At 50.4% G+C, this 24,619-nt stretch overlaps 2 protein-coding genes across 2 annotated transcripts in view; both read left to right on the top strand.

Annotated features, from left to right (window-relative positions):
• LOC309601546 (disintegrin and metalloproteinase domain-containing protein 9-like) overlaps positions 1-15,614 on the top strand; it is a gene marked incomplete at its 5' end in the record, with an annotated part of 30,441 nt that extends 14,827 nt beyond the window's left edge. The window contains 17 exons of the mRNA XM_082334597.1: positions 417-606; positions 1,415-1,480; positions 1,927-1,998; positions 2,733-2,902; positions 4,159-4,240; positions 5,020-5,153; positions 5,368-5,539; positions 5,661-5,753; positions 5,988-6,183; positions 6,712-6,817; positions 7,555-7,738; positions 8,401-8,481; positions 9,430-9,532; positions 11,240-11,378; positions 11,862-11,964; positions 12,559-12,686; positions 13,466-15,614. Of these exons, the coding sequence (XP_082190723.1) occupies positions 417-606; positions 1,415-1,480; positions 1,927-1,998; positions 2,733-2,902; positions 4,159-4,240; positions 5,020-5,153; positions 5,368-5,539; positions 5,661-5,753; positions 5,988-6,183; positions 6,712-6,817; positions 7,555-7,738; positions 8,401-8,481; positions 9,430-9,532; positions 11,240-11,378; positions 11,862-11,964; positions 12,559-12,686; positions 13,466-13,580 (2,134 nt within the window). The 3' untranslated portion in view covers positions 13,581-15,614. The remainder of the gene's footprint in view (positions 1-416; positions 607-1,414; positions 1,481-1,926; positions 1,999-2,732; positions 2,903-4,158; positions 4,241-5,019; positions 5,154-5,367; positions 5,540-5,660; positions 5,754-5,987; positions 6,184-6,711; positions 6,818-7,554; positions 7,739-8,400; positions 8,482-9,429; positions 9,533-11,239; positions 11,379-11,861; positions 11,965-12,558; positions 12,687-13,465) is intronic.
• On the top strand, positions 14,326-24,461 carry LOC309601702 (disintegrin and metalloproteinase domain-containing protein 2-like; the record flags this gene model as incomplete). Its single annotated transcript, XM_082334869.1, has 14 exons — positions 14,326-14,337; positions 16,039-16,100; positions 16,539-16,617; positions 16,758-16,834; positions 17,034-17,223; positions 17,909-17,980; positions 19,811-19,947; positions 20,504-20,690; positions 21,424-21,622; positions 22,427-22,535; positions 22,839-23,022; positions 23,338-23,418; positions 24,076-24,193; positions 24,301-24,461. 14 exons carry the CDS (start codon positions 14,326-14,328, stop codon positions 24,459-24,461), a joined length of 1,668 nt encoding a protein of 555 aa, XP_082190995.1.
• Positions 24,462-24,619: the final 158 nt, after the last annotated feature.

The raw sequence follows: 24,619 nt of genomic DNA, 5'->3' as shown, positions 1-24,619 counted from the left end.
GCAAAAAAGGAAAGTGGAACGCCAGTCTGCAAATTTTACAAAATTGGCTCTAATTATGCACATCAAATGTGATTGGAAATTTTTTCTGCTTTGGTCTAATTTCCATATCTTTTGGGACTTTTTTGATTTTTTGCAGTGCCGTGTCAGGCACCAAAGTGGCAATAGTAATTGAACGAAAGCATTTCTGCTTAAGGCCATCGCAGACTCTTACAAAAATGTTTAATTCGCTGCATTTGCGAAGGCCCTATCCAGTGAAAGGCTGCTTTCAGGTTCGAAATGAAGCACGCTGTTTTGCAAGGACTGAGATATAGACTTGCCTTTAGTTATCAAAGAATAATTGCTTCTTTTTTTACTGTAAAAATCTGGGTAACTATCCTCTGGGATGCAAGAATTTCTCACACACTACCATATTCTAGGGGTTTGGTGACAATAGGGAACATCACCTATGGAATTGAGCCCATGGATTCCTCTTCTGGCTCTAAACACATTTTATATCGATTGGATAATGTGAAGAAAGAGCCCACGATGTGTGGAGTAACCACCGAAGACCATGAAAGGGAACATGCAGAGGAAAATCACCATCCCAGTATGACTCAGCTACTGCGAGTAAGTACTCCACTGTTTCCTCCGCAGTCCCCTATAATGGGTTTTGTGAATGTTCAGCTAAGAATATGGAAGCAGCTTATCAGATTTCCTGGGGTTTAACACATGCCAAGAGGTTTCTGATTCAGAGGGCTTTCTACGCTGCTGAAGACCTCAGTTGCTTCAACAAAGCCGTCGCAGTCTCCTTCTGCTTCTGCACGCAGGGGTGAGAGTCGAGTGGCTACTTAGGTTATTCGTGGGCAGAGCTTTTTGGGGCTTTTAAGGGCAGGAACGTTACCCTCATTGGAGAGGCTCATTAACGAAGCGTTGCATCAGAAGCCAGGAGAATATTGTGCTGTTGATTCCATTCTCCTAACCGTCGGAATAACAGTTTGGTGTGAAGGTCCCCCTTGTCGTTTAAAGACTGGCTATACAGGAACAAGATCACAGTAAAAGCAGGAGTAGGAAAAACCTTGTGTTTCACTTCAAGGTTGCTGGCGTTTGCTCGTTAATATCTTTCTGCTCCTTTATAGAAGCATATGCTGTCTTTCCAAAGAAACCTGTGTGAAAAGTAAAAAGGTCCCTTGCTTTTGAAACACGGGAAATCTTTGTGCAGCTCAGTTTTAGGGTAAAATACTTACAGAGAAATCGTCATTGCATTGGATTACACTTCTGGGGTTTGGCTTGTTTTCGTCTTGGCACAGCGTGCTTTGGGTGTGTCTCTCAAACCACTAGTTGTATCAAGTGTAATGTGACAATGTCATGATTTTTTTTTTTGTTTACGCTTGAATTAATAAAATTGAAGTTGTCTAAAACTTTTTTTTTTCCGCAGAGAAAGAGAGCGGTCCTACATCAAACAAGATATGTAGAGCTGTTCATAGTCGTGGATAAAGAAAAGGTAGGGATTGTGTGTCGCTGTCCCTGCCTTCTACCCAGGAGGTGGCTCAAAAAGCCCTCGGTCTTCATTACTCCCAAATGGATCCTTGAAAGACACTGACACTTTAGCCAAGGTTATGCAAATATGCTAATCTAAAACTGAATAAGCATCTTCTGTGCAATACTTTTCAGGAAAAGAGTAAACTGCCAGACATGAAGAGTTTCTATCGGCAAGGAATCTAATATTGTAAGGAAAACACGTGGCAAAAACTGCCTTTGCTGTTTTCTCTTGCATGTTGAGCTGTTGAGCAATAGCAATGAAGATGCGGCTGTCTTGATTAGCATCTTCTTGACAGGAGATTTGGAGCCAGGCCACAATGTTTTTCATGTTGCTAGTCTTAAAACGTTTTGTTCCTTTTTCTGACTCTTGTCTTTATCTCTTTATGACTAAGTTTCTTTGTCTTGCAGTTTGAAGATTTTGGAAAGAGTGAAACAGAAGTAAGAGAACACATGGTGCAACTGGCAAACTTCCTTGACAGCGTAAGTTAAAGCTACGCTGAGCGTAAGTGGGAACGATGCTGCGTGCAGCAGCCCTGCGGCTCTGTTTACTTGTGTAAACTTCCACCTTGGAGTCTGTTCTGTTACCGCTTTGGTGGTGAGAATGAAATGAAGGTTTTTATCAAGCCAGGAGCTAAACCTGTCCCCTCGGCCATCACGTTGATGACTGAAAGAACTCAAGGCGCGCTTGCGTGTTGTGCTGAAGGAGTGCCAGAGGAGCAGGGGCTGCAAAGCGATGTCAGCATTTATTGACAGTGGGCTTTGGTGAATGCATCGCTATGAAAGCTTTTCCACCTCTAAATTCATCTGCAGTCATCATACTTGAGAATTTAGGGAACTCTTCCAGCTTGCGCTATGTACAGTGAGAGACAGGCCAGATTGCTGCAATTATTGCAACTCTGAAGTATTTGTCAAGGTTAGACAAAAAGCATGTCTTTCAAGCTGACTATTTCAGGCGATGCTTTTTGTCAGGATTGAGACTCCTTCTTTATTTCTGTTTTGGATTTTCTCATTGATTCTGTAGCTAATGAAAGTCTGAATCACAGGGAAAACGTATTCTGGTGATTTGAATTGTGTACTAATTTAAAAAAAAAAAAAAAAAAAAATCCCCAATCAAACAGAAGAAGTAGGTTCTTGCAATAAGATAACATAACGCCAGGCCACTTGTTCTTCTCTGAAGGTCTTCAGAAATATTTCTCCCTTTTTTTCCTCCCCAGATGTACATCATGTTGAACATCCGCATTGTGCTGGTTGGTCTGGAGATTTGGAAGTATGAAAACATAATTAGCACGGACGGAGGTGCTGGTGATGTGCTGGCAAATTTTGTACAGTGGCGAGAGAAGAATCTCGTTCTGCGCCGGAGACATGACAGTGCCCAGTTTGTTCTGTGAGTTGCAGTTCCCTCCCCCTGACTCTTAAGAAGCTTATTCTTTTCCTGTCTGCTCAGCCGTGCTCGAGTATCAAAAGTAGCCATTGTATTTCAGCAGAGAACCCAGGGCAATCTGCTGTGTTTTATGTACTTGTGAAACCATTCCAAGTCAACTTAAACATTTTTAAGAAGGTTTCTGTGGTCCTTGAATTCAGTGCCCTCTCTGACAGGTATATTGCTAAATAACCATTTTTTTTTCCTGTCCTGCAACGTTTTATGTTGTATTGTGTAAAGCTTCCATTCAGATAATCCTGTGTCAGGTTGTACACCGGTTAGACTTGTAATCTAGGGCTTTTTCCACTTGAAAATGAGCATAAACCTGGTGCAGAGCATTGCATTTTAATGGAGTGAAAGTTGTTTCTGCAGCTGGTATGCAGAAGCTAGCTACATGGTTTGAGCTTTGGCACGTGACGTTAATCCGTCCGTCCCTACTGCCTTAAACTAGCACAGAGCTTCCTGCGCTGCCGTCTCTGCCCCGCTTCCAGGACGTGTGCCCCTGTGCACTTCCCGCTCCCGCAGATAGCGCGGTCCTTAGGAAGTCACTGCCCAAAGTACGAGAAAGGGCAGCGGGGAGAGCGCTGCTTCGCACGGGGCAACGGCCCAGCCTGCCCTTGTGCGAAGCAGAAGCTCCCCTTCCCGCAGGAGCTGGGAGCCCCTGCTCCTCCCAGGCAGAACAGCACCGTTCAGGCCATGAGGGTGAAATGGCTGAAAAAAATATTCATTTGAAAAATTCTTTTATATGAAGTGAAATGTGGTGCGTTGTGCTGTTGCACTTAAGCTTTAAGAACTGTGTAGAAACAAAATAAGGCAGTAATGAAAAGGAAGTTGACAAGGAAAGAAATCTATGGAGTTTGGCAATAGTAGAAAGGCAGCTAACAGCCAATTAAAACAAATGATTATAAGGGTGGACCATTTAGCTCTTTATATTTAGAGGGAAGATGTGGAAGAGGATAGCTTCCTCTGCAAACTCTTGTCTTAATTTAAAAGAATAAAAGCACCACGAACAGAAAGGTAAAGCCGAACCGGTACGTTCATACCCACAGTCAATAGTAGCGCTCCTAGCAGTGCTCCTTTGTTGGTGTTGGAAAGCTGGAAAAGCAGTGTGTTGTGCCCCACCAGCAGAAGTGAGGTGTTGAGTGGCTGTGCGGATGGGCTGCATCGTGTGTCTGTACAGTCGGGGTGACTGCCTTTCCTTTTTCTCCCCGTGACTGCAGGAAGAAGGGGTTTGGTGGCACAGCTGGGATGGCCTACGTTGGAACGGTGTGCTCCAAGAGCCACGCAGGAGGCATTAATGTGGTGAGATGTCTTTAGCGATACCCTGATGTGGTCAAGATAAGAGTTTTGTGCTTCAGAAGTCTTCCTGGAAGTGCACCATCTTTAATAACAAAGCTGAAGTGGCTTAGTGGGGGCTTTTATGTGGTCCCCAACCATTTCTGGTGCTTCCAGGATACCTGGATCACAACTTTTCTGTAGTCTTCCGCATCCTCTGCTCAGCCTTCCTTCTCCTCAGTGCACAGCACTCATGAAAAAGGGACAGGGTTTCTTGCTGCCATTTTAAGCACCCCTGCCTTAGAAGTATGTGGGAGCTGTGGGTGTTCTCAAATCTGTCCTGTGGTGTCTGCTCGACCTCCACGGTTGTGAACTCCTAGAGCAGTGCCGGTTGACTGCCCTCTTTATGTGAAATTGCAGAGCGTTAATGAACTGAATTGCTGATCTCAGATAGCTGTCAATCCCGGCAGTCTTGTTTTCTTGGACTAGTGACAGAAGTACTGGAATTGGAGTTTGCATATTTAAGGAGATTTGGGCTGGTGTGGAGAACTCTAGTTTTTGTGCCTAATGTTGCAGCTGCCCTGGAAAGTAGAGGTTGTTAGGTAGTGTCCCAGATATGTTTGCTTAAGTGCTCTTATTACTTAAGCTAATGGCATGCACTTGGTTGGAAAGCGGGCACAGCTGGTCTGAGAATCCTGTTCATGTAGAGACAGAAGGACAGAAGTGTCTTTTTTTGCACACAAGTAAACACTGACTTTCTCAATAGAAGCTGTCCGCTAATTTTCTTCTGTTTTGCTCTTGTGCAGTTTGGAAGAATCAGTATACAGATGTTTGCATCAATTATGGCTCATGAACTGGGACATAACCTGGGGATGAACCATGACGATGAACGTGTCTGTCACTGCGGAGCAAGCAGTTGCATTATGAGCTCTGGAGCATCGTAAGTAACTGACAAAAGGGAAAGCGTTTTCCGAAGGTCAACGCTCCCCAGCCACGCGCTTAGTTTTTGCAGGTTGCTTTCATCTCCAAAGTACTCTTGCAAAGAGTCGTGTCATGCTTGCAGCTCATGGGGAAAGCAAATGTTAGCCTTGTTCTGCAAACTGAGGGAATGCTTGTGGGTTGACTTAAAGATAAGCTCATGTTCTCTCTTGCAGGGGATCGAGGAACTTCAGTAGCTGCAGTGCAGAAGACTTTGAGAAGCTGACTCTCAACAAAGGTGGAAGCTGCCTGCTCAACGTTCCCAGGCCTGATGAAACCTATAGCGTCCCGTACTGTGGGAACAAGCTGGTAGATGCCGGGGAGGAGTGTGACTGTGGTTCACCAAAGGTTAGTAGCTCGTGTGTTTTACAGGTGCTGCCAGGGTAGCCTTGCGCGCCCCTCGCGAGAGAGGGGACCGTGCGTGGCGGAGGGTGCGGTTCCTTGACGCTGACAGCACTTCTGTTCTCAGGAATGTGAAAGTGATCCTTGCTGCGAACCAGGTACTTGCAGGCTCCGATCTGGTGCTGAATGTGCTTATGGCGACTGCTGTAAAAACTGCCGGGTAAGAGACTCAAACGTAGCATCTGGAATTGTTCTTCGGTGGTTGAGAAAAGCAGAGCGTTAGCCTAGCCAGCGCATCTGGGAGACGGAATTGCCACGTGTACACAGCACCCACTGAGGGCTTCAGATCAGTGCCCTTTTTTTGGGTGCATATTGTGGGTCGGGTGCAGTGTTCGTCTCTGCTGTAAGGTTTCTGTTTTCTGATGCAGTTTCCCCCTCCCCTCTCTCTCCGTAGCTCCTTCCTCGAGGAACCGAGTGTCGGGCAAGTAACAACGAGTGTGACCTTCCAGAGTACTGCAATGGCACGTCCCAGTTCTGCCAGCCGGACTTCACCGTTCAGAACGGCCACCCGTGCCACAACGAGGAAGCCTACTGTTACAATGGCGTTTGCCAGTACTACGATGCACAGTGTCAGGATATCTTTGGCCCAAGTAAGGAAGAGCAGTGTGTTACGGTTTTTCTAGGAGACGTAGCTAAAAGAATACACTAAGTTTATTTAAAATATATTTACTTGTGTTCCTGTAACAAAGACCAGCTGGCTTTGGCAAGGGATTTGAAATCGCGGTATTTATGGCTTAGCCTTCGCACATTCTTCCTTTGTTACATTTAATGCTGTGCTGATGATTCAAGTAGTAATTTTCTTGCACTGATCATTCCTGTTACAGTGGGGCTCCTGGGGTATAGGGCTGTAAAGAAGCCATGAAGAAATATCAAATGGTATAATTGGCTCAATGTTAAGTGACTATTTTTCTCTCTCTCTTTTTAAACTTGGAACCTTGTAGCACTGACATTTTTGCCTCTTTATTCTTTTGATCGAGTTCTTAAGCTCTCTGCGCTGCTTGGAAAATACTAGGTGTAGCAGGATAATTGCTCTGGGTAAAGGAGACGTGATGATGCGAGGTGTTTCTGTCCCTCTTTAACCTGGTTCCTCTGTCTGGGGGTTGGGCTGTTGTTTGCAGAAGCCAAAGCAGCCCCCAACATTTGTTTTGCTGAAGTGAATTCCAAGGGTGACAGATTTGGCAACTGTGGCTACCATGGCCATGACTACAAGAAATGTTCCAGCTGGTGAGTTGAGCACAGCGCATCAAGAAGTTCCTAAATGTATCGCTGCGAATCCTTATTCGGGTGCTGTGGTGTTGGTTTGGGGTGTTTTAGCAGGTGCACGGGGGAGAGGCGTGCTATCCCATAATTTCACCTTATTGACACGTATGCATCATTCTGAAACCGCAGTGAGAGAGCTTAGAAAAGATGCGTTTTATCCTAATTTCTGAAGCTGTTATTAGCGCTTAAAGCCCCCACGCTTACGCAGTTGTGAGTTTTGTCGACTTCAGTTTTAGGTTTTCTGGCTTTAGCTCTCGCACGTAATAGCTGAAGCGAGTTTGAATGTTTGCGTGTTCAGGCAATTCTGCCGTAGCCGGGTTTGAAGCTTTCGGGCCCGTGCCGCAGTTTCCCCTGCGCGCGCTGTTCTGTGGCCGCGGGGGATCCACGCGTTCGGACGTGGGGTACGGCGAGGAGAGGGTTCCACGTCTCCTGTCATTGATTGTTCTTATCCGAAGGCGTTCACGTACAGAAAAACAAGTAGCAAATAGTCATGTTTTCTTTAATGTAAAGATCCCGACAGCTTACAGAAAGAAGGGATAAATCCATATGAGGCCCAGCTCAATTTTGTTTGGCGAGTTGCCTCGATGTTATTTTCAAGTAGCGTCTTCCAGTAGAAAGAAAAGGTCACATCAAATGCGCGATAGTCTTTTTCTCAGAATAAATTCAAGTGTCACTACAGTATTCATATGTTGATGTTGTAGGAATGCCATGTGTGGGAAGCTGCAATGTGAAAATGTGAAAACTATGTCTGTTTTTGGAATTAAGCCTGCTATTATCCGAACTCCCATTGGAGACACCACGTGCTGGGGTGTAGATTTCCAGCTAGGCTCTGATGTCCCGGACCCAGGAATGGTGAATGAAGGCACCAAATGTGGTGCTGGCAAGGTAATTAACAATTAAAAAATGATTTCTTAAAGTAATAATTCGGGGGTTTCATGTGAATAAAATTTTCAGCTACATTGTTTCCTGAATATTTATGGCCATTAATTCTTTTGATGCCTGTAGGTAGTGCAAAACTGAGCGCGCCCATTGGTTCCCCACGCTGCCTAGCACTGCAGTGCACGGGCATAAAAAATGTAGCGAGCCTCGCATTTATAGGTGAAGCAAAAGAAATTAAGTTTGTTGAGAGCCAGAATCTTTGCTCTGTCAATGAGCAGGAAGAGCTGGGCACACACAAATGCCTTTAAGACAACTCTCAATTAAAATCCAACTCAACTCAAAAGCCTAGAAGCTTAGCCCCAGCAGAGGAATGTGCCTTCCACGTATCCTTACTGGGCACAATTTAATTGCTATTCCTTTACATTCAGACTAGAGACAAAAGACTTCAGTGACAGTTCAGACCCCACGCTGAGAAACCTTGTGTAGAACAGACGCGTTTCTGTGGAGTTGGGGTTTATCGCGTCCGAGTACCAGACTTGCTTTGTGGGCAGGGAGCGCAGAGCGGCTGCGGAGCCGCGTGCCGTGGCGCGGGCCGCCGGCGGGGAAGAAGGGGTGGGTCGGTGAGATGCCATCTTGCTTCATTTGTGCGCACCTCTCAATTCCCCTAGATCTGCAGGCACTTCCAGTGCGTGAGTGCCTCTGTGCTGAACTACGACTGCGACGTGGAGAAGCAGTGCCACGGACATGGGGTAAGTAGAGCGAGAGCCTCTGCTCCTACTCATGGTCCGCTTACAACAAACACTAAGCCTGTAAGTTTTGACAGAACTGGCAGTATTGCTGTAAGGTCCTCTGACGTCTTTGTGACGAGAACAGTAGATTTTTAGAGCCCAATGACTGTGCAAATATATAAACAGAATTTTTTTTTATCAAAGGTCCTAGTTTGAGCCAGGTACATGGTAATTGTACTTAATCAATAGTGTCTATATATGAGTCTTTTTAGCACTTGAGAGGTCTTTTGCCCTTCTCTGTTTAAAGCTGTAACTAATGTGGAATAAAGTAATCCTGATGCTAGATGCAGCGATTAAAAAAAAAATCTGTGGGGTTCCTGAGGATGGGTTTTGCTATAAAAAGCTGCTTTTTGGTACTGCTAATGAGAAAAGTGTCTTCAACGGTCAGCGAAAATTGGACCGAAGTTATGTAAGTTGAGCAAGTTTTAAAATGGTGGATAGTAACTTAATTTTTCTGTTTTGTTTCATTTTAAAACTCTCTATAAAATGTCTCTGGGCAAGACATCCCATAACAGCATAAAAAAAATCTTTGACAAAAGCTCTTAAGATGCTATATTTTTGCCAGGCAAGAAGAGTTCCCGATTCCAGTATTACTAATGTAATTTGAAACTCTGCATCTCACAAAAAAAAAAAAAAAAGCAAAAGCCATGTTCTTTAAGCCGTTGGGATAGCTGATCTTTGGAAGCTCATCCTGACCAGTGCTGTGCTTGCTCAGTCATGTGAAATCTTGAGACGCCTGGCCAAGGAGTATTTAGAATTGATGTGGGAGTTACTGGTTAAAGTTCTCCAGGCTGAGTGACGTGGAAGGGACAGAATAGATGGCCGTGGCTACTGCACGCTGCCGTTAAATATACGGAAACGAAGTTACTAAACAGCCCTTGCTGTGATGTTTGCGTTGGTTGAATACAGGTGTGCAATAACAACGGGAACTGTCACTGTGAAGCAGGCTGGGCCCCCCCGTACTGTGACACTAAAGGCTACGGAGGAAGCCTGGACAGCGGGCCCTATAAAGGCAAGTAGCCGTAAGGCAGCTCCAGAGCTGTGGGCCTGTCCTGCTAAGGGTGGGTGGTGCTGGGCTAGTGCAGAGTGCCCGATGGCTCTGAAGCAGCTGATTTCTGGTGGCTGAAGCGCTGGTGGTTGGCTCCTCCACCAGGTTTCGTTTGCAAACGGTTCAAGTTAAGGTTTTGGGCTCAAGGTGTTGCACTTCTCTCTTTTGGGATGCTGGGGATCTGTAAAGAAACTGGGCGGCTTTAATGGCCTTCAGGTGACTTCTGCCACCTTGCACCAAGATCCTGTTGGACTTCTCTGTATCCAAGCTGGGAACTGAAGCCCCTTCCATTCTTAGATCTAAACAAAAGATGAAATTTGGCTGAGGATGTGGGTTCAAATCCATGGCTGCGAATCTGCATCTCCGTAAGGACGTGCTGCTCCCAGCAGTGGTAGCAGAGATGAGTAGCTGCCCTGTTCTGGTATCTGCAGGTAGTTGCACGCGCACCTGCAGTGCAGTCAGGACTAACATCTGGCCGAGGTGGGCTAGGGCAACGCGTGCTGACAAGTCACTCTTATTAACGTTTATCATTTGAGTGCAGACAGCATGCTTCGTTTGGTAGTAAATACAAGCGTAGCCCCTGCCCCGAACAACTTGCGGTATAGGAGAGAGGTACGTGATGAAGAAACGGGGAGGTACAGAGGTTTGTGACACTACATTGTTTGCAGATTCCAGTTCGCTTTTTGTTTTTGTGAAGGGAAAGGACACGTTGGGGAGGGAATTTTGTGGTTTTTTCCCATGTGGTTTTTCCCCCAGGAAAGGCGCTAGGTCGATGTTTGACGTGGCAAGATGATGTATCTGTGTACTCGGAAGATATATGTATCTGTGTTTGAATGTGAAGAGTGGGAAAATGGTGCCTGGGGCAGGAAAGCACAACTCATGCACCCGAGAAAGCAAGCTGAAAGAGGCTGTGAAGCTTACTTTTCTCACTGAGAGTTTGGAGATGAAATAGGAAGCCAAACGCGAGCTATAATTTGGAGAAAACTTGTGCAGTGCCCATGTGGAGTATATAAAGATGGGATTGATGTAGTCCGTTCTACGAGCTGCAAGAGTGATCCTGAAGACTGTTTTTCATAAGACAATGTGGGTTTTAGGGGAAGCTAGACACTATGTTGATGCAATAACAGACTGGAGAACCACACTGAAGCATGGACAGATGCCTCAAATCAAAAAAAGGGCAAGGGTTTTTTGTACAGCCTGCAGTGGAGAAATTTTGCTGCATATAAAAATGTAGAGATTGTTGAGAACCCGAGTTCCCTGCCTATGGCAAACAACGGTAGGAGAAGAGGAAGATTTAGGATCAGACCAAAGGGCAGAAGCTCTGTTTTCCTCTCTTTCAGCTGAGCTCATAAGATCTTCACAGTAATGTAGTAGAAGAAAAATTAGCTATTGATGTAGTAACTCAATATGCTGTTAGAGCCCAGGGTGTCATGGCACGTACAGTTCTTTCATCTTTGACCAGACAACCCCTGCGAAAAGATAATCGGAAAAGAATATTTTTGGGCATATATCTTGCAGTCTTACTCAATTCTTTATTTTTTTTCTTCTACTAAAAATGGAAAATAGTTGTAGAACCAATCCTACGAAATATTCACTGCTGCAGTGAGTCAAGTGGTGCTAATGCCATGTAATACTTTTTTTTTTTCTTCTCTGTCGTTTTGTCCCCATCAGACGACAACACCTCACTGAGAAACGGGCTGCTGGTATTTTTTTTCCTGATCCTCCCACTCCTTATAGCTGCTGCTCTGGCATTTGCAAAAAGAGACAGGCTGAAGCGATGCTATAGAAGATTGATGTCACGCTGCCATTCGTAAGTACAGCCTCCTTTTTACCTTCTCCTCTGCCCTTCCCAAGTAGTCCACAGACGTTTGTTTACACAAGCCAACGCCAAAGTAGGGAGGCAGATTCCGGTCCCAAGATAGCAGCAAAGGCCTCTGCATCAAGTGACGCATGTAGCTTGCCCCGGGCAATGACAGAAAAGATAAATTCATCTTAAATTGAGGGAGCAGAGAACTTTCTTTTTACCATTACGTTTGTTGTCATGCACTGGCGATGCGTTTTATATTTTTGGGTCTCGTCTTTGGTATAAAGTGGCAAAATAAAGCTGTCCTAGTCCTAAACAGAAGAAGGGTTATGTTTATTAGATTTGTGGCAAATACTGTCTTCCCGACACTTGGTATGTGCTAAGATAGTATAAATCCATCTAGCGGGTTCGAAGTGCTTGGATTCACAGCCTGCAGAGTCGTGCTGTCGAGGTTATATGCTCACGCAGTCCGCGTCAACTGGATTTCAGGTCACTTCAGTCGCCACCTCCTAGGACAGAAACCGAACCCAGAGACTACCACCCCAGAGGCTTTTCACACGGCATGCCTTATGCTCCGCGAGGCGCACCCGTGGTAGGAGTGATCTACTTTTCATTGCTTTATTCGTAGGCAGTTTATAATTTTTGCCCTAATAAAAGCTTCAAAGCTACTTTATTTTTTCAGTTCTGCACATCGGGCTTTATCCTCTCTGAGAGGCAAAGCGAATAATTATTTGCTACGGTGTGTTGGGGGGGAACTCCTCGGTTTCCCACTGTTTAAGCTTTTTCAGGGGCTGTGCTTGGCTTGGCAAGCAGGTCACCCGCTCTGCTACCCCCTTTCCCTGAGGCTGGAACCCCCGGCCCCCCCGAGGAAAGGAGCAATCCTTGCCAGCTCCCTGGCCCCGCGCCTTTGCAGAGACCGGTTCTCTCTCTGACTGCAATAACTAAGCAAAGCACACTGGCAGAACACATCAAACGCTTGTCATGATCAGCCTTTTTGGTTTTTTCCAAAATAGAGTGCTTTTCAGACTGCTGTTGCTTCTTTCTACTGAGTTTCTCAGAGGAAAGAGCAACTCTGACATTCCCAGGTTTGTGTGCAAAGGTCTTAAATGTCACTTAACTAAGGAAACAAATATTTCAATTCCCTAAGTGCAGATTTGTGGACGTTCTCATTACGTTTTCTTCGTAGGATACGGAACCAAATACCTTTCCCGTTCCATCTTACCCAGTTAACCAGCATCCTCAGCAGGCTTACCACCAGTCTTACTACCCATCTCCGCAATACCGGGCACCACAGCCACAGAAGCTGCCGACAAGGTGGGTTGAGTTATTCCAAATAACTACCGGCAGTTGATATGTACAGATTGTCACTGCCTTCATCTCTGCGAGCGTTAGGGTATTTCATCACGTATCGCACGCAAGCAGGACTGACCTTTTATCGAAAGAAGTTTCTCCTTCATTTCGTGCTGTGGAACTGAAGTGCCGTTACCCATAGCATTCATTTTCCGCGCTGTCGTGGCTACGTTTTGAGTAACAGGTTTCAGAATGCTTTTCTGGGGCCAGATTAGCCCTGCGTACAGGTGAATAAAACGTTTTTCAAAATACACAGTTTAAAAAGAAATTACTCAAAAATCTGTCATTTCGCTGATTGGTGAATGTTATCGCCAAGTACAGGATAAATTCTTGTTAACTTTGAACAGAAAGTTTTCCTTTATTTTTCATTTTACTTTTTAATTATATTTCTAAGATGTAAAGCCTATGCCATAAAACATGCCTATCCAGAAAGTGCAAGGAATCGAGAGGGAGAACTTCAAAATAGCTTGTGTCGGTGGGAAACTCGCAGGGGTCTTTACGCTATTTTGGGAAAAACGATGCGTTAACAAATGGGGGTTCCCTGAGGATTTTGGGCGGTGGAAAGCAGAGCCTGACCACGGCACGTTCGAAATGAACGTGGAGCTGAGATGGCGAGAAGCAGCGTAGCTGGGCGGGGGGAGGCTCCGCAGCGGCCGCGGTGCTGGCGCCGGGCGAGGGGGAGCGGGACGCGCGTCCTGGATGCGGCCGCCTGGACTGACGACGGCTTCTCTGTCCCCTTGTAGGCCGCCGCCTCCGCAACAGAAGTGTGCACCTCGGGGACCTCCTCCGTCACAGCAAAAATGTTTACCTCAGGGACAGTATTTCCCTTCCCGACCGGCACCTTTGCCTCCCAAATAGCTTTCGGCTTCTTTGGGGCCTTCACGTGAGCTGACCCGCTCGCTGAGACAGAGCTGAAATTGCAGTTATCCTTCTCGCGTTGAGTGGCCGGTGGCAATCCCGGAAAGCCTTCCTTCTGCAGCCTGGGACAAGGCAAACGAGATATCGAAATGAGGAATGTAAAACTTTAAACTAAATACCTCTACCAAAGCTACAGGAACTGAAAACATCTAACCCGTTCTTAGATCTGAGCATTGTGGCTTTGTAAACTGCAGCAGGGCTGCCCAGCTGGAAGTGGAGCGGCCTGCAGCGAAATAATCTTTAAAGTACAGCACTTGGGAGTTGCTTTTGGTTTCCCCAGTTCTGCGATGAGCCCTAACGATGAAATTGTCCGATTTGTTGTCGTCTTCCTAAACGTACGGTGAAGAATTGACGTAACCCATACCGTTTTCAAAACAAGGAAATCTGGCCAGTTAATTTAAAATCACTTTGCATGGACTGGAACATGTTACCCATTTACACGTGAATGGCACAAGTGAAATAAGGTATCAGTGTACTTTTTCAGAGGAAGATAAATATATTGTAAACATGTTTATGCATGTATATATGTTTATTGATATGTAATAATGCACTTAAATTCTTACTTTCATGCTGACTGACACTAAGCTGTGCTGTATGAGCACTAAGTTTAATGATTTTAAATTAGTAATGGTGAGTTGCTAAATGAGAATCCTCTACTAATTTCCACTAATACCGTGAACGGGCAATGAAAATGAAGGTACGAAAAGACGTGGCCATATTTTGGATTTTAAAAAACGGGGAGCTCTTGGGTTTTAATTTGGGTCTCAAGGCTGAGTAGCAGTCCCTGATGAACACTAAGAAGCAAAAAATTCTGCCTAGGCCGCCTGGGCTGCTCCGAGCCCTCGAAACAGAAACCTGTTGCGACCTTTTCACCTAACCCTCGAACCGTTTTAGTGTCAGTCAGGATGCATACGGGCTAACTCGCGTTAGACTGGACTGCCCTCCGTTTTACACCCCCGACTAAACGAGACTTTCAAACCCTTTCTGCGAAGGAGCGTTTCGCAGTTGGCGTGCTGGCCGGGGAGAGGAGGTCTGTTCGGCGGGATGCCGCTGCGCCGGGGGTAGGAGCTGGAGGCTGGCGGTCACAAATAGAAATCCGTTGCACAAATTTGCTAAAAGTGAAGTAAGTACTGAAAAGAGTGCTTGGCTTTTTCACTTCGTGCTAGCCACCGAGTACAAACTCAATCTGTTAAAAACCCCCATAATATTGCCAAAAAAAAAAAAGAATATTTTCCTCTGTATATACATATATAAATATATATATATATAGTGTTTGCATTTGCAGTAATAAAATACTTGAACTCCTGTGGTTTCCCATAAACTTAGACTAAGGTTTATAACACTATTAAAATATGTAAAACATCACCTAGAATATCACCAGGCGTATTTGGGGGGGTCTGTTCCAAGATAATCACTTCCTAATTTTTGTTGTATTGGACTCGGTTTGGGCTGTCTGTCTGTCCGTAAGGACGAGCTTTGCAGCTGGAGGAGGCAGGCGCCGGTGGGAGCCTCTCCAGGCGGCGCAGGGCTGGGGTGGGCCGCGTTCGGAGGGAATCCAGGGGATGAACTCATCCGAGAGCGAGCGACCTACTGCCTCGTATTTGAAGCTGTACGCGTGAACTAAAACTATGCTGAAAATGGTGCCTTTTAATAGAGTTTTTATACTTCCAGCATGCACGTTAGCAATATTTGCAGGGTGGTGGTGTAGAGCAGCGAACATGCGGTTTTTAGAAGCGATGCTGTGGAAAGGAAATAGCTCAAATGTTGTGTGCGTTGAATATTGAAGATGACTACTGACTTTTTAAAGCGTACGCTTCTCCCCGTCCCCCGAGTCGGTCTGGAGAAAGCGGCGGCCGCGTCCCACGCGCGTTTAAACCCTTGCGCTCCGCGGAACCGCGCGGCTCCCGTCCCGTCGGGCTCTGACGAAAGGGCCGTTACCGTCCCCCTTTGTAAAGAGACAAACGAGCAATAAAGAGACCGGTTTTGTACAAGGTGCTCTCGTCCTCTGCTTTCCCCGGGCGGGCGGGGCCCGACCGTTACCGGCCGCGGGATGGAGCCGCGCCGGGCGCTGCTGCTGCTGCTGCTGCTGCGTGAGTCGGGGCCGCTCCCCCGTCCCCCCCGGTGCCCCCCGTCCCCCCGGGGCCGGGCACTGGAGGGTCTCTCTCCCCTCCAGGCTGGCGGGTGCTGTCCCAGCTCACGGTCCCGCGGCGGCTGCCCGCAAACGCGACGGGAGAGGCGGCAGCTCGGCAGGCAGGGCACGGCGGGGGGGGCGGGCACGGCAGGGCCCTGCCCGCGCCCTGCGGAGGCACCCAGCTCTTGGGCTTGCCCTCCGCCTCGGAGTCGCCCTGGGAGCCCCCGTTCCTAATTCCCCCTCTCTCCGCTTTTCCGCACGCTCAAGGACGCGGTGTCCTACGTCCTCAGGATAGAGGGGAGGCCGTACACCATTCACCTGCGGCAGCAGTAAGTTGGCCCTGGCGTCGCCTCCTCTGCCCGCTGCCGCCCTGTTCCCCGGCGGCGGCTGCTGGGCCGCGCGCTCTGCCCCGGCACGGGACGGTGCCACGCTGCGGGGCGATTCCCGCCCGCGGGCGTTCACGCTGGCGCTGCGCCCTCGGGCGCTCGCCAGCCTCTGCAGGTGCCGGGGCCGTGCCCCGCTGCAGGCACCTCCCAGGGCCCGCAGGGGCTGCGTGCGTGGGTGCCGAGCACCCAGGGGTGGCAGGGGCTGGAGGAGGGCTTGAGGGATGTCCGTGCCCGGGAGCCCTGATGCCAGCGCGTTCTGGATCTGCCAGAAGCTCTGGCAGCACCAGTGCACCGGCGCAGGCTGCAGGACCTGGAATCAGCTCAAGAAACTGGGTAAGAGACACTATTTTAAGTGCTTCACTTTACTCCTTTCTTTTGTAGCGTCTTTTTATCTGACGATTTCAGGATTTATGCGTCTAATGAGAAGGGATCCTTGCGCTCTGATTCGACCCGTATCAAGGTAACCTGGGAGTGCTTTGGGGTTTTTGTACCGTGAGTGCTACAGCGTAGAGCTGCTGTCCAGTACGTGCTGCTCGGGTGGCGGGCGAGGGAGTTGCCTTCACGGCCGCGGAAGGGGCTCCTTCTCCTGTCGTGACGCAGGGAGGCTGCCACTACCGCGGGTACGTCGATGGCTTCCCCGGCTCGGCAGTGACCCTCAGCACCTGCTCGGGGCTCAGGTACCGAACCGCCACCTCCCCGCGCTGCCCGGCCCCTCAGTGCTCACGGCCGCTGCCGCGGGGGAGCCCCGGGATGCCCCGGCAGCCGCGATCGAAGGCGGCTGGGGCTGGGGCTGGGGCTGGGGCAGCCTCCCCGACGCGGCTGCCAGCGCCCGGTGGCAAATGGCCGGTGACAAATGATGCACCGTCACCTTGGCAGGGGCTTGCTGCAGTTTGAGAACGTCAGCTATGGGATCGAGCCCCTGGATTATTCTCCTGCGTTCGAGCACTTTGTGTACCGAGTGAGTGATGAGCAGACGGCAGGTTCCCTCTTTGCCAACAGCCACCGCGAGAGAGGGCCCGGCAGGCTGACAGCGGAGGAGATGATCTTGACGTTCACGTACCTTGAAGTGAGTGGGTGCCCGTCCTCGCGGTGGTGCCGGTGTCCCCGTCACGCGAGGAGGGGTCCGATCCCGCAGGAAGCTTTGTCCGGTGTCGTCTGGACGGACGGGGAGGGTTTAGGAGTGCCGTGCTTGCCGTGGGGTGTCGCGTGGATTGTTACCCTCCAATGCCTAACGAGAGGCATCGCCAAGGTAGAAAGGCTTCTGAAAAACGTCCGAATGGCTACGCTGGAATGGCTTCTAACGGCTAATTTGAAGATGGCATCGAAGCATTGCTTTTGAATGGACGCTTGAGTAGCGTAGCAAACCTCAGGAATAAGGTGGCTATAGAACGCAGGGATAAATAGCATCGGAGACCATTTTCTTTTCCAGCCGCTATCAGCTGCAGCACGATCTCCCAAATACTTCAAAGTGCACGTAATTTTGGACAAGGCTTTGGTGAGTCCCTGCCAGTCGTTTTCTCCTGTATTTGCCTTCTGTGAGCATAGAAACGGTGCCCCTTCCCAGCTTATCTCTGTATTTTCCCTTTTGAAAAGTTACGTGTACTGTGATCTTGTAGCAAAGAAAGAACGAAAGTTCGTAGCTCGCGTTTACACGACTGGATGTTGGCAATCGCGTCAGCGTTGCAGCATCGTTCTGCTTCACCGTGGTCAATGCCTTGCCTGCTCTCACGTCCTCTCGGGTTATTTTTCAGTACAACTATATGGGTTCAGACACGAATGCTGCAACGCAGAAGATAATCCAGGTCTTCAATTTAGTCAACAACGTAAGTTTTCAAGTCTGGTTTGTATTGTAGTAAGATGACGGGGTGGGTTAACGTTAGTAACGGCCACCTATTTCCTAGCCGCTTTTGGTTTTAGGAGGAGGTTGTGTAAAATGTCAGGTTGTGGCTCACGCTGGCTGGCCGTGGCCTGGAGGAGCTCCCGGCTTCTCGGCAGCCTGGTCCAGACTTGGTCAGAGGTGGGCGAGGGGTTTAGTCCCGGTGGGCTAATCCAAAGGTTTGGCTTAGCAACTGTGAAAATGGGCTCCTTTAAAGCTGTAACGGCACTAGCGGGACGGTCCGGGCTGGAGTTAGGGTTAGCTGCTTGGGGTGAGGCTGCGACAAGTCGGCATCGAGGAAAGCTCTGGTCAGCAGAATGGAGCAGGAATCCGCAGGACCTGGCCACTGCCCCCCCGTTTCCACCCGCCTGGCATTTATCACCCGTGAAGTGTTTCCCGAGGAGATTTTGCTCTCGACACGGCAATCTGCTACCAATTACCGTCCTTCCATACGGGGCGGCAACGTCTCACGCCGGTGTACAACAAGGCAGGAGGTTTGCCTTAAGGCAGCCCGAGTCCAGCGTCTTGGGGCTTCCGAGATCGTTCCCCTCTCTGCGCTGCGGATCGCGTCTCCCTGGTCCGCCAGGCGATTAATCTGTTCCCACTCAGGGGCTTATAAGCAACTTCCAACCCTGTTCGTCACTGGTGCTGTTACGATTCATGCGTACAATGACAAGTTATTCACGAAACCCTTCCTATGAAGGGATTAGCTCCTCACGCCTCTTGGTTTATCTTTTTATTTTGTAGGTTTGCTCATTCTCTTTGTCGTACAGATGCCGTTCAGGGACTGGCAATAGCAATTGGCTTTTCCTCCGTGATTTATTGCGTATAGCGCTGTGATTCTGCGCCGGAGGAAAGGCATGCGAGCGGGCGTTTCCTCTGTTACGCTTTCAGATGTTTCATCCTCTTAATACTACCATTGTGCTGTCCTCCCTGGAGCTGTGGACCGAGGAGAATAAGATATCGACAGCAGGGGAAGCAGATGACCTTCTGCAGCGGTTTTTACAGTGGAAACAGTCATATCTCGCTCTGCGGTCGTATGACATAGCTTATCTATTAGTGTAAGAGAAAGGTTTGCTTACTCGTTAAAGGCTACAGGGTAGAAATCAGTTAAACCAATGTCAGTTGGACTATAAAGATTTCCATGAAAAATGTTTTTTTTTAAAAGAAACATATTTCCTACATATTTCCTAATTCCTTAATATTCTGAAAGCATTTCTTTCAAGGCATACCTTCTAGCCGGCCTTTCAGTGGTGATGTAGTGAACGCGACTGTGCCGTCCGCCCCGGCAGCCCGTGGCTGAGGAGAGGCTCCTGCTGCCCTGCCAGGGGACGGCTGCAGCCCCAGTCCCTGCCGGGCACTCGGCACAGGCACCGGCCACCACCAGACCCTGGCAGGGGGCACCGGGGGACAGCAGAGCAGCCCGGGGGACCGAGGGGGACTGTGCAGACCCGGGACCCCCCACTTACCCACAGCGACGGGGCGTCCCGGGCCGGGCGGCCGGTGAGCACACGTGTGTTTCAGGTACAGGGAGCAAGCACCGTTCATGGGCGCGACGGCTCCGGGAAATGCATGTCAGAGAGACGCTGCCGGCGCAGTGGCCGTGGTACGGTGCCGCCTGTCCCCTGCCTGTCCCCTGCCTGTCCCCCGCCAGCCCAAGTGTCCGTGAAGCCGGAGCTCGCCCACGGGCGGGAGCATCCGCAGCTGGAGCTGGGGTCCGCCGGGGTCTCCGCAGGGAAAGCGCAGCCGCGACAGCCCTGCTCTCTCCTCCCTCTAGTACCAAGGGGCCGTGACGCTGGAGTCCTTCTCCGTCCTCCTGGCCCAGCTGCTGGGACGCAGCCTGGGCATTAGCTACGACAGCTCCGGAGAGTGCCGCTGCCCCGGGAGCATCTGCCTCATGAGCCTGGAGGCGCTGTGAGTCGGCCGGGTCCGTCCCGGGCAGAGGCGGCGGGTGGGCAGGACGCGCTGGGGGAGACGGGGGTCCCCGGCAGGCGCCAGGTCGGTGGCGTGGCCGTGGCCAGCGCCGTCCGGCTCACGCAGCCGCGTGTCACCCGCAGCCTGGCCGAGCGTGCGTGGTGCCGCGGTCGCGTGGTGGGGACGATCGCGGGTGCCCTCTCATCAGAGGTGTCCTCGACAAATGTCATTCTGTTGCAAAAATGACAACAAATAAGAAATATCTGCTTTTATTCCTTTAACAAGGAAAAAAAGAATAATTAAATTAGCGATTCCGTGCTTAATTTGAAAATAGAGACCTTTTCTCTCCAAAAGCAAGATATTTCTGAATGCTTCTCAGTCTCTGTTAACAATGCATTGAAGAATCAGGTTTGACGAGGGAACAGAAAGACACCCAGGGGACCACGGCACCTTGTGCCGGCGTCTGAATGAGTTCTTGAACTGCAGAGAGATTTTGAGGGAGTGAGCAGCGGTAGATGGGTGACACAACCAAGCCTGGATAATTGCTTTATTTCAGACGTCTCAGTGGGGCCAAAGCCTTCAGCAGCTGCAGCGTCAGGGACTTTGAAACCTTCCTGAAGCACAACGGAGGCGCGTGCCTTTTCAGCAGACCCCGCTTGACCGGACTCTCCTACCGGAGAGCGGCCGTCTGCGGCAACGGCGTCGTGGAGCCCGGCGAGCAGTGCGACTGCGGGGCGGCGGCGGTGGGTGCTGCAGGAATTATGGCGAAATGTGTACATTTTATGTTTAGAATAATGAACCCTTGAGACTAAGGGCGCAAGTGAAGCAGAGGCCAGCCCGAGAAGGATGATGTCGGGTTTTAGATCGTTTTCTGTGACGGCATCGATCTGATCGCAGCCTTGCCGACTTTCTTCTGCTAGATATTGCCCCAGTGTAGCTTTTTGGGGAGAAGAAGGAAAAGGAGACCCTCTGACAGTAACAATCTCTGGGAGAGCAAAAAAGTAGAATAACATGGTTTTGCGATGTGTCCCCAGGCATGCTTGAAGGATAAATGCTGTACTAAAACATGTCGGTTTAAGCCAGGAGTGAAGTGTTCCTCTGGATTATGTTGTTACAAATGTCAGGTAAGGCACGTTCTTATAACTATGACAAGATCATTATTTATTTGGGGAGAAATAGTATGTTCCCATGCTGAAGGACGGAGACAAACTCTCTGCTGTGCAGTCGGAGAGGTTCCCGGGGAAGGGCTTCCCAGCTCAGCTCCCGGAAAGCCCCGGGAGGAATATTCCCGGGGGAAGGCTGTCTGGGGCAGCGTCACGCGCGTGGGGAGCCGAGTGCCTCGGAGGGGGTCCCGAGGGACGGGGGATGCGTCTCAGGACAGCGTCGGGAGGGTCCGTGCGGGTCCCCCCTGAGAGGGGACGCTGCCGGCGGGCGGGGGAGGATGGAGAGAAGGGTCCTTTCTGCCTCCCCCGCCAGTTCAGGCCGAAAACCTCGCGGTGCCGCCCCGCCGCCGATGCGCAGTGCGACCTGGCCGAGTTCTGCACCGGGGCCTCCGCGTCCTGCCCCCCCGACCTGTACGTGCAGGACGGGCACGGCTGCGAGCACGGCACCGGCTACTGCTACAAGGGACGCTGCCAGTCTCCGGACCTGCAGTGCCGGCAGCTCTACGGGAGAGGTAGCAGGGGCTGCTCTGGTTGCACTGGTGCTACTGGTGCTGCCCAGGTGCAGGCTGTGGCTGCAGTAGTAACAATACTCAGTTTGTGTCTTTGCTCTCTAATGCACCAGTCGCAGGCTGGTCTCACTGTGTCTTTTCAGCCTGGTTTCAGGGGAAATGAGGGCTGTGGTTGGTTGCTCACTCATGTCGGATACTTCCCTGGGAGCCTGAACCCCATTTCCAGCACCTGCTGAAGCAGGAGGGGGTTTAGGGCCCGCCTTGGACGTACCCGAGGGGCGAGGAGGCACAGTGCTCGCGCAAGACTTGTGCCTTGCGCCCCGGCTTCTTGCGCGGGCGGCTGGGGGCAGGAGGGAGAGCGGGGGCTGGGGTGCCTGGGGAGGGTGGGTGCAGCGCCCAAAAGGAGGGCAGAGGGGTGGCGCGGGCACGGCACCCAAGGAGGGAAGGACGCAGCTTTAGCAAGCTTTTCAAGCTCCGTTTTGAATCTGGTTAATACGCACTTCAGTAGCACATAGTTCTCCCGGTTATTCAGCGATAGCAATGAAAACGGCAACAAAAAAAGCAAATGATTGTCTGTGAGTGCACTTAGCCAGAGAGCTGGCCTGCTGGCTGCTAACCCCGTGTTTCTGGAGTTCAGGACTGCTGCGGGTTTGGCAGCTCAGGGACAGGTATTGCATTTTCTCTCATTAGTGAACAGCATCTATGTTCTGCTGTGAACAGGGTGAAGAATTAGGAAGTTATTAGATACCATAATACGTCCCTTTGTCTTCCTTTACATGATAATAACTGTTACTGCTAAACTCGAAGGTTCAAAAAATGCTCCTGTGGCTTGTTACGAGGAACTCAATAGTCAGCAGGACAGATTTGGACACTGCGGGTTCCAGCCCAGACAAGGCTATAAGTCCTGTGCTTGGAGGTAGGCGCCAGGGAAAGGGCACAAACGCGCACGTGTGATCGGGGCTTTGCAGACAAGGCAAGTACCGAGGCTCCAGCCGGCAGCAAGATTTGTGAAGCAGTCAGCGGGGTTACGCGTGCCTTCTCCTTGTTAGCAGCGCGGCGTCCCCCCTTACGCTGCCGATCGTGTCGTGGACTTCCCAGTCCTGCTGCGGTTTTTCTTACCACGCAGCGCTCCAGACGTGCGTTGTGCTGTTTAATGTTTTTAGTGTTTCATCAGGTAAGTGCGTATGTGATACGCATCCTATGCAAACCCATTTTATAGGAATCTCAGGTGTGGAAAGTTAATCTGCACGTACCCGTACAGCACTCCGTTTGCATCAGCCGCCGCCGCCGTTCTTTACGTCCAAGTGCGCGAGCATTTATGCGTATCTTTGGATTACTTGAATGCACCAGCAAGGCTGGATCCTCTTCTGGTTCCGCCGGGTACAAAGTGTGGTTCTGGAAAGGTAAGAAAACATTTTATAATGATCTAAAATGTCAGGTATAAATTGTAGATGATAAAAAGGTTTTAGGACTATTTGCTCCTTTGCAGCATAACTGTACTTGATATTTACAAACGCTGTAAAAACACGCAAACGTGACGTTTGGCATGGCGTAAACATTAGACATAACCCAGCCCCAAGACAGGATACGTAGCTTTTTAAAAGCACAGTTTTTTTAGAAGTAGCGTATTTTCGCTCCCTTTTGGGACGAAAGACTGACGCGCCGAGTGCTGCGACGGTAAAGCAACGCTGAGCTGGAGCCGCTGTGGTTTTTCCTAGGTGTGTATCAACAACACTTGTCACCCGCACTCGGTGCTGGGATATGACTGCGACAGCAAAGTGAAGTGCCACGGCCACGGCGTAAGTCGCTGCGGGGGCGGGTGGCTCTGTCGCGCGTGTTTGCTGTGGCTCGCGTGGGAGCTGGCTGCAGAGCCATTTTGGGCCGATCCGCTACGAAATCATGCCCTTGTCAGCTGGTACATGGAGGGAAACCATTTAAACTCTTGGTCCTAAGACCAGTATCAAAACATAGCGGCAGTTTTTGTTCACTGAAATGGAGAATTTGATGGTTTGTTTGGTTTATAGAGGGGGGCGGGGAAGAAAGCAAAATAGAAGGGACGTAGAATTGAGGGCAAGGGAGCCGGTAGATAGAAACGTTGTGTGGCTGTAGGGGGAGGAGAGCCGCCCCGCGATGCAGGGAGGGCTGCCGGGCTCTCTGGACCCCCGCCTGACGGCCGGGGCAAGCCGCTCCTGTTTTCTGCTCGTCAGCCAGAAACGCAGGCGGGTTTTGCGGGGGGGTGATGTTTTATGCTTGTTCAATGTCTCCTGGCTACTAGAGCCTGCGCTTCATGGTGCGTTCCTTGCCTGATACGCTTTCTAAACTGCCAGAATGCCGATAAGCGCACATAGCCTTGTCCCAACCCGGCCAGTGGCAGCAAGACCGATGCCGGTCTGGGCAGGAGAATCCGTTGCATGAATTCATTGCAAACTTTCACCCCCCGCCCCCGGGCTTTTCAGGTGTGCAATAATAAGAGACACTGCCACTGCTACCCTGGCTGGAAGCCCCCTGACTGCCTGCAGAAGGGATCCCACGTCGGGGGAAGCGTCGACGGTGGCCTCCAGGTGCTGGACGGCGGTTAGTACCCGCAGAGAGGTGGGAATGGGCGCCGGGCCGGGGTCCCCGGCGCAGGCAGGGAGGGTGGCGGTCCCGGCCCCGCTGCCAGCTGGGCTGCCTCCTGCCAGGCTTCTCCCTGCGGCGAGTGCTGGAGGACATGACGCTGGCCTGGCCGGTGCTGGGCTCCTGCCTCCTCCTGCTCGTCCTCGCCGGGGCCGCCTGCCTCATCCTCCGGCGGCAGGCGCTGGGCCGGTGCTGCGGGCGGCAGCCCCCGGGCACAGAGGGGTGAGTGGGGCCCTCCCTGCCACGGGATCCCTGGGGGGCTTGGGGGGCACGGGATGGGGCCACGGTGTTTCTCTGGGAGGGCTGAGGTGACCCCCGGGGCTGAGGTGGTTCCCTCGGGGGGTACGGGGTGATTCCTGGGGGGATATGAGGAGATTCCCTAGG

Source organism: Platalea leucorodia (genome assembly GCF_965183815.1).
Source record: "Platalea leucorodia genome assembly, chromosome: W".
Lineage (NCBI taxonomy): Eukaryota > Metazoa > Chordata > Aves > Pelecaniformes > Threskiornithidae > Platalea > Platalea leucorodia.
This window is presented reverse-complemented; position numbering and strand designations above follow the sequence as displayed.